Source organism: Octopus bimaculoides, chromosome 1 (genome assembly GCF_046866305.1).
Source record: "Octopus bimaculoides isolate indiv1 chromosome 1, ASM4686630v1, whole genome shotgun sequence".
Lineage (NCBI taxonomy): Eukaryota > Metazoa > Mollusca > Cephalopoda > Octopoda > Octopodidae > Octopus > Octopus bimaculoides.
In genome coordinates this window covers 195,248,024-195,260,523 of record NC_142928.1, presented here as the reverse complement: position 1 = coordinate 195,260,523, position 12,500 = coordinate 195,248,024, and the positions used below count along the sequence as shown (strand labels likewise).

The following is a 12,500-nucleotide window of genomic DNA, read 5'->3' as shown; positions in this document are numbered from 1 at the left end:
AAACATGAACTTCTAACTTGTTGTCTCTTGAGGTCTCTGGGTGAGACTTGGAGTCAACTTGTACAAATACAAAGCAAAAGTCAAACATAATAATAATAATAATAATAATAATAATAATAATAATAATAATAATAATAATAATAATAATAATAATAATAATAAAAATGCTTTCTAATTGATGTATCAATACCAGCAGATGACAACGTTTCTCTAGTTATAATAAAAATATTCAGACAAATACATAACAAAAACACTTACAAATATATATAACATACAGAAAATTGCACTACTGGGTACTGCACACATTCTACGCAAAACACTTTCAATACAGTAAACATAAGAGCACCACAGCAAACCACAGCACATACCCAAGGCGCACAGAGCTGCGCTCGGTAGTGAAGTGAAAGCACGTTATAAAAATAAAACTACTGAACAATAATAATAATAATAATAATAATGAGACGCCATGGCAATATAGCCAGGCTTGTCCATTGGACACTTTGTAACAAATATGGACTTGACAGAACAAAAAATTGATATGACCACAAACCTGAAGGCATCGTTGAAAATAGAAATGCAAAGATCCTGTGGGATTTTATGATTCAGTGCAACCATAAGAAAGAGAATAGGAAACCAGACATAGTCTTAATTGAGAAAGAAAACAAACGATGCCGGATCATAGATATAGCATGCCCAGCTAACAACAAGGTATGCGATAAGGAAGAAAGAAAAGTTGAGAGATATGACAGGTTAGCTTGGGAAGTTAAGCAGTTGTGGTCGATGAAAAAGGTAGCAGTAGTACCAATAATTGTCGAAACCCTGGGCATAGTGAGCAAAAATCTCGAGAAATACGTGGAACAAATAGGGGCTGCAATAAGGATAGAGCACTTGCAGAAAACAGCACTGCTTGGAACTGCTCGAATACTCCGGAAGGTGCTCGAAAATAAGAGGTGTTACCTTAGTTCACTAGTAGTGAACAGCTGACACTGTAGTACATCTCCAGTTTTAGAAGCTGTGCAAAGGTAATAATAATAATAATAATGATGATGATGATGATGATGATGATGATGATGATGATAATAACAACAATAATAATAATAATAATAATAATAATAATAAATACTTTTATTAGCCACAAGGGCTCACTTAAAATAACATTAAAAGACATGAAACAACATGACAAAAAACAGGACGATACAATGGATCTTCGCATGTACACAATGTAATAACAAAATAAAATTGAACAAATCAAACTCCCAATAGGGGAGGCACTTTAAGGTCCTTGTGGAAAAAACCCACAAAAGCCACGGGTGCCTGAACAACAGGGCAAGAGCCCTTCTTTTTTTTTTTTTTTTTACAGGTGCACGATGTTATTAAAGGTTATTTTTGTGTAATATTTTCCAGTTTCATTTGATTATTACCAATGCAATAGGAAGACTTATATTGATGTGACGAAAACCAAGTTCGAGGTAAACACACTGAGTCAGTCAACTGTCCTATATAGGGCCACAAGTTGTAACCTGACTTTTAAAACAGAAGACGGAGATATCTGTATGGACATTAAGAACATTAACATAGAAGACTGCTATGTCAAGTTAAATGTTTTTACAGACAACACAAGTGGACCGAAGGTGAGTGATGGCTGCTTCTCTTTTTGTGGGGTTTTTTTTAGGGGAAGAAATTACCAGAACGAAAGGGTGTATACAGTTCAATATTTAAGAGATGCGGAATTATGTCTCTTACTATAGCCTCGGGCCGACCAAAGACTTGTGAGTGGATTTGGTAGACGGAAACTGAAAGAAGCCCGTCGTATGTATGTATATGTATGTATGTGTGTGTGTGTATGCGTGTGTGTGTATTTGTGTGTCTATGTTTGTCCCCCCAACATCGCTTGACAACCGATGCTGGTGTGTTTACGTCCCCGTAACTTAGCAGTTCGGCAAAAGAGACTGATAGAATAAGTACTAGGCTTACAAAGAATAAGTCCTGGGGTCGATTTGCTCGACTAAAGGCAGTGCTCCAGCATGGCTGCAGTCAAATGACTGAAACAAGTAAAAGAGTAAAAGAGTATTATTTACATTATTTACATTTGACGGATATTTGTCCTCATCTTATTTGCTGCTAACGCAAATTCCATCAAATGTAAATAATGCAAATATTGTAAATAATGAAAGGGTATATTTCATGCTGATGGGGCAGCGGGTTATGGGGATGAAATATTTGCTGTTATTGTTATTGTTGTTGCTAAAGATAAAATTCGATCCTATTCTTCTCAAAATTTCATTTGTTTTTCTTCTCTCAAGTTGAATATCTTGAGTGGATTTGAGAGACGGATACTGAACGAAGCCTGTTACGTATGAACGTCGTCGTCATCATCATCATCATCATCATCATCATCATCATCAGCATCATCATTGCCATCATCATTATCCTCATCGTCATCATCACCATCATCATCGTCATCGTCAACAACTGCTCCACCACTACCACCAACACTAACACCGTGGTCATTTTCATCATCATCATCTTCATCATCATCATTGCCATCATCATCATTGTCACCATCATCGTTGTCATCATCATCATCTTACGTACGTATATATGTATGTACATATATGCGTATGTATATATGCATATATATATTATTTATATATATATATATATATATATATATATATATATATATATATATATATATCATCATCATCATCATCATCGTTTAACGTCCGCTTTCCATGCTAGCATGGGTTGGACGATTTGACTGAGGACTGGTGAAACCGGATGGCAACACCAGGCTCCAGTCTGATTTGGCAGAGTTTCTACAGCTGGATGCCCTTCCTAACGCCAACCACTCAGAGAGTGTAGTGGGTGCTTTTACGTGTCACCTGCACGAAAACGGCCACGCTCGAAATGGTGTCTTTTATGTGCCACCCGCACAAGCCAGTCCAGGGGCACTGGCAACGATCTCGCTCGAAAATCCTACAGGAGCCAGTCAGGCGGTACTGGCAACGGCCACGCTCAAAATGGTGCATCTCATGTGCCACCCGCACAAGAACCAGTCCAGGGGCACTGGCAACGATCTTACTTGGCTTGCCGGGTCTTCTCACGCACAGCCCATTTCCAAAGGTCTCGGTCCGTAGTCATCGCCTCGGTGAGGCCCAATGTACGAAGGTCTTGCCTCACCACCTCAGCCCAGGTCTTCCTGGGCCTACCTCTTCCACGGGTTCCCTCAACTGTTAGGGTGTGGCACTTTTTCACGCAGCTATCCTCCTCCATTCTCACCACATGTCCATACCAGCGCAATCGTCTCTCTTGCACGCCACAACTGATGCTTCTAATGTTCAGCTTTTCTCTCAAGATACTTACACTCTGACGGGTATTCACATTGACATTACACATCCAACGGAGCATACTGGCTTCATTCCTTGCGAGCTTACGTATGTCCTCAGCAGTTACAGCCCATGTTTCACTGCCATGTAGCATGGTTGTTCGTACGCATGCGTCATACAGTCTGCCTTTTACTCTGAGTGAGAGTCCCTTTGTCGCCAGCAGGGGTAAGAGCTCTCTAAACTTTGCCCAGGCTATTCTTATTCTAGCAGCTACACTTTCAGCGCACCCACCCCCACTACTAACTTGGTCGCCCAGATAGCGGAAGCTATCGACTACCTCTAGTATCGACTACCTCTAGTTATATATATATATATATATATATATATAGGCGCAGGAGTGGCTGTGTGGTGGGTGGCTTGCTTACCAACCACATAGTTCTAAGTTCAGTCCCACTGCATGGCACCTTGGGCAAGTGTCTTCTACTATAGCCTCAGGCTGGCCAAAGCCTTGTGAGTGGATTTGGTAATAGAAAATGAAAGACTGTTGTATATTTGTCCTCCTCCTCCTCTTTTTCCTCCTCCTTGTCCTCCTCCTCCTTGTCCACCTCTCCCTCCTCATTGTCCTAGTCTTCCTCATTGTTGCTGTTGTCCTCCTAGTCCTCCTTCCCTTCCTTCTCCCTCCCCTCATCCTCCTTGTCCTCCTCCCCTCCTCCTTGTCCCTCTCATCCTTGTCCCTCTCCTCCTTGTCCCTCTCCTCCTTGTCCCTCTCCTCCTTGTCCTCCTCCTCCTTGTCCCCCTCCTCCTTGTCCCCCTCCTCCTTGTCCCCCTCCTCCTCGTTGTCCTTGTCCCCCTCCTCATACTTATCATTGTTGTGTCTTCTTACTCCCTCTTCTCTTTCCCTTCCTATCCTCTTTTCTCCCACACCTTCTCCTCCACTCCCTCCTCCTCTCCTACCCCTGCCCCTTCACTCCCTCCTCCCCCGCCCCTTCACTCCCCCTCCCCTCCTCCCCCATCTCCTCTTCCTCCTCCTCCTCCTCCTCCTCCTCCTCCTCCTCCTCCTCCTCCTCCTCTTCCTCCTCCTCCATCTCCCTCAATCCACCAACAGTGATTACTGTGATGTTTCCCTTGATGGCTGCCAATTCAATAGAAACTTCACGAATCCTCTTCTTTCAGGAGGTGTTCTCATGCAACCCATCACCAACAGATTTCATCTGCAGCCAAAGAAAACTTTTGAGAATAGAATTAGTCCGGAAAGATCTGGATGTCTTTAATTATGACTTCACATTAATTGTGATGAGAAAGGGTAAGTGTTTCATTTGTTCCTCTAAGATGTGGGCTAACTAGAAGAAAATGTGTGTCTGACATGTTAATAAGTGGGTTTATTTCAAAGTTTGTTGTGTGTTATGTTTGGGAAAATACTGTACATTGATCAGAGTCAGATGCGGGATAGCATTGAAATTTGATGAGAGCCAGATGTAGGATAACATTGGAGTTTAATGAGAGCCATATGTGGGTTAACATTGGGATGTGGGATTAGGGTTTAATGCGAGCCATATGTGTGGTAGAATTGGAGTTTAATGAGAACCATATGTGGGCTTACACTGGAGTTTGATGAGAGCCAGATGTTGGACAGCATTGGAGTTTAATGAGAGCCATATGTGGGATAACATTGGAGTTTAATGAGAGGCAGATGTGGGATTAGAGTTTAATGAGAGCTATATGTGGGATAATATTGGAGTTTAATGTAAGCCATATGTGGGATAACGTTGGAGTTTGATGAGAGCCAGATGTGGGATTATATTGGAGTTTAATGAGAGCCATATGTGGGATAACATTGGAGTTTAATGAGAGGCAGATGTGGGATTAGAGTTTAATGAGAGCTATATGTGGGATAATATTGGAGTTTAATGTAAGCCATATGTGGGATAACGTTGGAGTTTGATGAGAGCCAGATGTAGGATAACATTGGAGTTTAATGAGAGCCATATGTGGGTTAACATTGGGATGTGGCATTAGGGTTTAACGAGAGCCATATGTGGGGTAGAATTGGAGTTTAATGAGAACCATATGTGGGCTTACACTGGAGTTTAACGAGAGCCATATGTGGGATAACATTGGAGTTTAATGAGAGTCAGATGTGGGATAACATTGGAGTTTAATGAGAACTAAATTTGGGATAATATTGGAGCTTGATGAGAGCCATATGTGGGATAATGTTGGAGTTTGATGAGAGCCAGATGTAGGACAACATTGGAGTTTAATGAGAGCCAGATGTGGGATAACATTGGAGTTTGATGAGAGCCATATGTGGGATAACATTGGAGTTTAATGAGAGGCAGATGTGGGATTAGAGTTTAATGAGAGCTATATGTGGGATAACGTTGGAGTTTGATGAGAGCCAGATGTGGGATTATATTGGAGTTTAATGAGAGCCATATGTAGGATAACGTTGGAGTTTGATGAGAGCCAGATGTGGGATAATGTTGAAGTTTGATGAGAGTCATATGTGGGATAACATTGGAGTTTAATGAGAATCAGATTTGGGATTATATTGGAGTTTAATGAGAGCCATATGTGGGATAATATTGAAGTTTGAAGGGGGCCATATGTGGAATAACATTGGAGTTTGATGAGGGTCAAAAGCAGCACAATTCTAAAGTTTGATAAATGCCAGGAAACCAAATGTTGAATAATATGAAAGTATGATTATCTCCAGATGGCTTTATGTGACATAATGTAAAATTTCAATTAGTGTTGAAATGACCTGCTGTAAAGTGTTCCACCTGTTCAAGGTGATTTGTAATAGATACTCTATTTAAGCCTGGGTCATGACAGGTGTAAACAATTCGGTGGGAAAACAGCATAAATATAATAATAGAAGATAGATCAAATCTGAAACAGGAACTAAGGATCCACAACAAAAACAATGAAAGAAAACTGTTTTAATGTAAGCCATCTCAGGAAACTGAAAGATTTTTCTTTTATGGAGTTACTTCATATAAGAAAAATTGGTTATGAGTATGAGGGAACAGCTTGCTTGTAAAATTAACATGCATGTGGCTGAATACTCCACAGACATGTGTACCCTTAATGTAATTCTCAGGGAGATACAATGTGATGCAGAGTGTGATGAGGCTGGCCCTTTGAAATACAAGTACAATTAATTTTTGCTAGCTGATACGGAGTATATATATATATATATATATATATATATATATATATATCTTCCCTCTGATGCACCGTCACAGCAAAATGTGTGTGAAAATGTAAACACATGGACTGCAATACCTCTATACCAAAATCGGGAAACCGAGTAAGGTTTTAATCACATATGCATCTATACCTCTACAAATCCTTTATAAATATGTGCATTGCTGTTTCTCAGTGTCTCACTTATACATCAATGATAATTATAAAGTTTGTACAACCCATGCATGGACACATACATAACAAATATTGAAAACACGGTATTTAAATGTTCTAAACCAAAGAAATGACAAGCTTCATTCTGCCGAACTGGAAAGAAACAACTATGATCAATGTTCATTGAGAAAAAGCTGTAAGCAGAGAACAAAGAATAAAGTAGAAAGTACCATTGTTGTTTAACGTTTGGCATGAGTTGGACAGTTTGACTGGGGATTGTTTAACGTTTGGCATGAGTTGGACAGTTTGACTGGGGATTGGCAAGCCAGAAGGTCGCTCCAGGCTCCAATCCGATTTAGTAAGGTTTCTACAGCTGGATGCCCTTCCTAACGCCAACCACTCTGAGAGTGTAGTGGGTGCTTTTTACGTGCCACTGGCACAGGAGCCAGTCGGGGCGAGGGGGCTGGCATCAACCACGTTCGGATGGTGCTTTTTATGTGTCACCGGCACAGGGAGCCAGTCAGGCGGTACTCGCAATGACCCATGCATGAATGGTGCTTCTTGTGTGCCACCGGCATGGGAGCCAATCAGGCAGCACTGGCATCAGCCACAACGACAATTTCCATTTTTTATTGTGGTTTGATTTGATTTTGATGTTCATGTACTTGACTCAATAGATCTCCTCAAGCATGGAGTGTCGCCCGATGATCCAAAGGTACTTTTTAAATAGGCTGGTTATGCAACACTGGTTTAGGCTACGGCTGTGATCTGACTTTCCTTGCTGGGTCTTCTCAGTCACAGTATATCTCCAGAGGCCTTGGTTGTATCAGAAAAACAGTTGACATCCATTTGGGGAAATAGAGATAAGATTACAGATGCCATTTTAAGAGGCAGGTATTCAGTACAAGATACTTTATTCCGTATTTCCATGTTTATGATAACATTTGCAATCAGTTAAGATCAAAAGCCATGAGAGCCACTGCCTGGTACTGCCTCAGGGTCATTGTTCTCCAACTACTCCTTTGCATGATTGTTGTTGTTGTTGAAGTTGTTGTAGCTATTGCTGTTGTAGTTGTTACTGTTGTTGTCATTGTTATTACTATAATTAAGGCGATGAGCTGGCAGAATCGTTAGCGCACTGGACAAAAGGCTTAGCGGTATTTCGCCCGTCACTGTTTTCTGAGTTCAAATTCTGCCGAGGTTGACTTTGCTTTTCATCATTTCGGGATCGATTAAATAATTGAACACTGGGGTGGATGTAATCAACTCATCCTCTCCCCCAAAATTGCTGCCTTTGTGGCAAAATTCGAAATCATTGTCATCATCATTATCATCATCATCATTATTATTATTATTATTTTCATAATTATTATTATTATTGTTGCCTTTGTACAGCTTCTAATGCTGGAGATGTACTATGGTGTCAGCTGTTCACTACCAGTGAACTAAGGTAACACCTCTTATTTTTCGAGCACCTTCCGGAGTATTCAAGCGGTTTCTGCAAGTGCTCTACCCTTATTGCAGCCCCTATTTGTCCCACGTACTTCTCGAGATCTTTGCTCACTGTTCCCAGGGTTCCGACAATTATTGGTACTACTACCACCTTTTTCATCGACCACAACTGCTTAACTTCCCAAGCTAACCTGTCATATCTCTCGACTTTTCTTTCTTCCTTATCGCATACCTTGTTGTCAGCTGGGCATGCTATATCCATGATCCAGCATAGTTTGTTTTCTTTCTCAATTAAGACTATGTCTGACTTCCTATTCTCTATCTCATGGTCGCACTGAATCATAAAATCCCATAGGATCTTTGCATTTCTATTTTCGACAAAGCCATCAGGATAGTGGTCGTACCAATTTTTTGCTCTGTCAAGTCCATACTTGTTGCAAAGTGTCCAATGGACAAGCCTGGCTTTATTGTCATGGCGTCTCATTATTATTATTATTATTATTATTATTATTATTATTATTATTATTATTATTATTACTATCATCATCATCCTTATTATCATTATTACCATTATTATTAAACCCTTTGCTAGCAGGGCTATTATCTTGAGGTTTGGTCAACAAGTCTCTTCAAATTTCAGGAATATTTCTTAGGATTCTTACAGAATACAGTATGGCCCTTTTCTACAGATTGACAATCCTTGTCTCAATTCCAGTCTCTTTCTGTCCCTTAGCTAACAACTTGGCTGTGTGCCAAGTGAAGCAATTACCAAATTACCATAGGAATAATTATCATCTTAGTCTTATTATTATTCTTGCCCTTTTCTTTTTTTTTTTTTGTTTTTCCTATTTGTATTAAGGTAGCAAGCTGATGGGATTGTTAGCACCCTGCGCAAAATGCTTAGCGACACTTCGTCCGACTTTACATCCTGAGTTCAAATTCTACCGAGGTTGACTTTGCCTTTCATCCTTTCGGGATCGATAAAATAAGTACCAGTTGAATACTGGGGTTGATGTAACTGACTTGCCCTTTACCTCTAAATTTTAAGTCCTTGTGCCTATTTTAGAAAGAGTTATTATTTTTTATGTTGTTGTTGTTGTAGTGGTAGTAGTAGTAGTAGTAGTAGTAGTAGTAGTAGTAGTAGTAGTAGTAGTAGTAGTAGTAGTAGCAATAGAGGAAGGATACATTGTGTGATTGCACAAATTGGTTGTGGAATGTTGGTGTCAATATAGGAATTAAGGGTTTTTTTTGTATATTTATGTTTGATTATCTATTATTGATCAGTGTTTCTAAAATATATCTACCAACCTCCATATTGGAGGTACTTTGCTGCGATTATTTTTCTCTAGATGTTATCCAACTAAGGAAAACAGATGTCGTTTCAGATGGCCCGATGAAAACCATCATTATAACAATAGTCGTTATAATAATTATAATCATCACGATCGTAATTGCTGTATGTTATTGCTCTAAATGTTCCAAAGAGAAAAGAACTGTTAACGGCACAGTCCTTCCCGCACAACCGACCAACCATACACAAATTAGACCTTCAGGTAAGTTTCATTACAATTCATGCTTATAATGATTTAGGGTAATGAGCTGGCAGGATCGTTAGCATGATAAGTGGAATTTAGTTTGTCTTCGTGTTCTGAGTTCAAATTCCGCCAAGGATCCCTTTGCTTTTTATCCTTTCAGGGTCGAAAGAATAAGTACCAGATGAGCACTGGGGTCAGTGTGATTGAGTTACCCTGTCCCCTAATATTGCTGGCCTTGTGCCTGAATTTGAAAACAATATTTATAATGAAAAAGCACCATCTGAACGTGGCTGATGCTAGTGCCGCCCAGCTGGATCCCATGCCAGTGACACATAAAAGCACTCACTACACTCTCGGAGTGGTTGGCGTTAGGAAGGGCATCCAGCTGTAGAAACCTTACCAGATCAGATTGGAACTTGGTGCAGCCTCCTGGCTTGCCATCTTCAGTCAAACTGTCCAACCCATGCCAGCATGGAAAACGGACGTTAAACAATGATGATGATTTAATTGACATCTACATCCACTTTGGTTGTAATTTCAGCCATCTCTCGTTAACACAGCTCATTAATAGACTAATATAACTTATTGTTTCAGTACTGATGTTTAGCTGTGCTTAACCATTCTATTACCATATTTCTGTTGAATTATGCTGTTTTGTTTCAATAAATTTTGAGAATGAAAAAGAATCTAGTAAAAGACACAGGTGTGGGGGTGGGGTAAGAAATTGACTTACGAACCTCATGGTTCTGGGTTCTATATCACTGCATGGCACCTTGAGCCAGCGTTTTCTACTATAGCCTCTAGCTGACCAAAGCCTTATCAATAGATTTCATAGGTGGAAACTGAAAGAAGCCCATCGTGTATATATATATATATATGATTGTGTGTCCTTCTTTTTGTGTTTTCCCCCATCACTGCTTGACAGTGATGGGTATTGGTCTGTTTACATCCCCATAACTTAGCAGTTTGACAAAAGAGACTGATAGAACAAGTACTGGGGTTGATTCATTCAACTAAAAATTCTTAACGTAATGCCCCAGCATGGCCACAGTGTAATTACTGACACAAGGAAAATACATAAAGCATAAAAGATCTGCCAGCCAACTTCTGGAAGTCTTTCGAGCTAATTGTCAGGAACCCTGATGATAATGATGATGGTGATGATGAAGAACTGTCTGTTTGTTAATTACACTAAATACATGTAACAGTTAATTAACGATGTAGGTGTGGCTGTGTGGTAAGAAGCTTGCTTCCCAACCATAAGGTTCCAGGCTCAGTCCCACTGCGTGACACCCATGGGCTGTCCCCCCATCATCACTTGACAACCAATGTTGGTGCGTTTACATCCCCATAACTTAGCAATTCGGTGCAAGGGACCGAAAGAATAAGTACCAGGCTCACAAAGAATAAGTCCTGGGATTGATTTCTTTGACTAAATGATAATGCTCCAGCATGGCCGCAGTCAAACAACTGAAACAAATAATAGAATTAAATATATGTCACTGCTAAGATAATTGCACTAATTACATATAACTTTTTTGTTTTACAGCGCCACCTGCAGACGAGGTTTACGGACCCACATTTGAAGATCTTTCAATGCTTACTATGCTACCAAAAGATGACCCTCCACCTTATTCAGAACATTCTTGAAGACTCTGTACATATATGTTTCTGCGCTTTCTCCTCTGGCGAAAGGGTCTTTTAACACAACACAAAGACTATAGATTCACATTTACGATGTTCCTTTTGCGTTTTGGGTGACTGAGCAAGGCATTGAGATATAACAAAGAGGACAGTGATGATGATGATGATGATGATGATAACAAGCAGGAAGAAATCGTAACTTGAAGAACAATGGAGAATACTGGGATATACTCTGAAAGATGATGCGAATGGATGTGTACAATGAATTCTTTTGGTATTCACAGTTATTATAACAAGGCTGTGCTGAGACTTCACGGAGAACAATGTCTAAATCTATCTATCTATCTTTCTTTCTCTCTATCTATCTACTTACCTACCTAACTACCTACCTACCTATCTATCTATCTATGTATCTATCTATCCACACAATTTTCTCCTTATCTATAAACACACACACACACATGTAGGTGTGTCTGTATGCATATGTGTGTATGTATGTTTGTGTGCATGTGTGTGTGTATATGTGTGTGTGTGTAGTTGAATTTACAAAGAGGGAAAGTGGACATTAAACGATGACGATGACGACGGCGATGACAAAAAGTACACAAATACAAGAGTGCAATAAGAAAAAGTCACCCTTTTTGTCTACAACTCAGGATTCACTTCATTGATCCTCTGATTATCATGTTAACATTTTTCTGTGAAAACTGCCTGTAACAAACTCAGGATAACGATGAATGAAAGAAAGCCCCACTCTGGAATATATGTATGTATGTATGAATATATATAATGAATGATGAATTGGAATAGCGAAGGAATAAGAAGAAATTATATCATGACCTGCATTAGCTCACAGCTGTTTCTGGTACTAGATGCAGCACACTCCGAGTTGAGTGTGCTGAGTAACACCTTATATCTTCATTGGAGCTTCAAACATAAAGTGCATATATATATATATATATATATATATATATATATATATTGAGTTCTAACACTAAGATATTAGTATCACTATGCCTAATTGAAATAATAATAATAATAATAATAATAATAATAATGATAATATATATATGTAATATAAGGATAAAATCTATATAAGATTTTATGAAGTAGCCAGCATGCAAAACCAATTAACGAAAAAAATTAATATAAAGTATATAATTTTTTTCTTTATATT

General features: G+C 39.4%; 1 protein-coding gene across 3 annotated transcripts in view; it reads left to right on the top strand.

The window, feature by feature from the left end:
• Positions 1-12,500, top strand: part of LOC106869895 (uncharacterized) — a 116,241-nt gene that overhangs the window by 101,092 nt on the left and 2,649 nt on the right. Inside the window, exons 3-6 of one of the 3 annotated variants that reach the window (XM_089365111.1) lie at positions 1,405-1,631; positions 4,503-4,632; positions 9,518-9,697; positions 11,229-12,500. The exon at positions 11,229-12,500 is cut by the window's right edge and continues 2,649 nt beyond it. In XM_089365111.1, the coding sequence (XP_089221237.1) occupies positions 1,405-1,631; positions 4,503-4,632; positions 9,518-9,697; positions 11,229-11,329 (638 nt within the window). In that variant the 3' untranslated portion in view covers positions 11,330-12,500. Of the gene's footprint in view, positions 1-1,404; positions 1,632-4,502; positions 4,633-9,493; positions 9,698-11,228 lie in introns of all 3 variants that reach the window. The other 2 variants (XM_052973776.2, XM_089365118.1) reach the window with 2 other exon arrangements.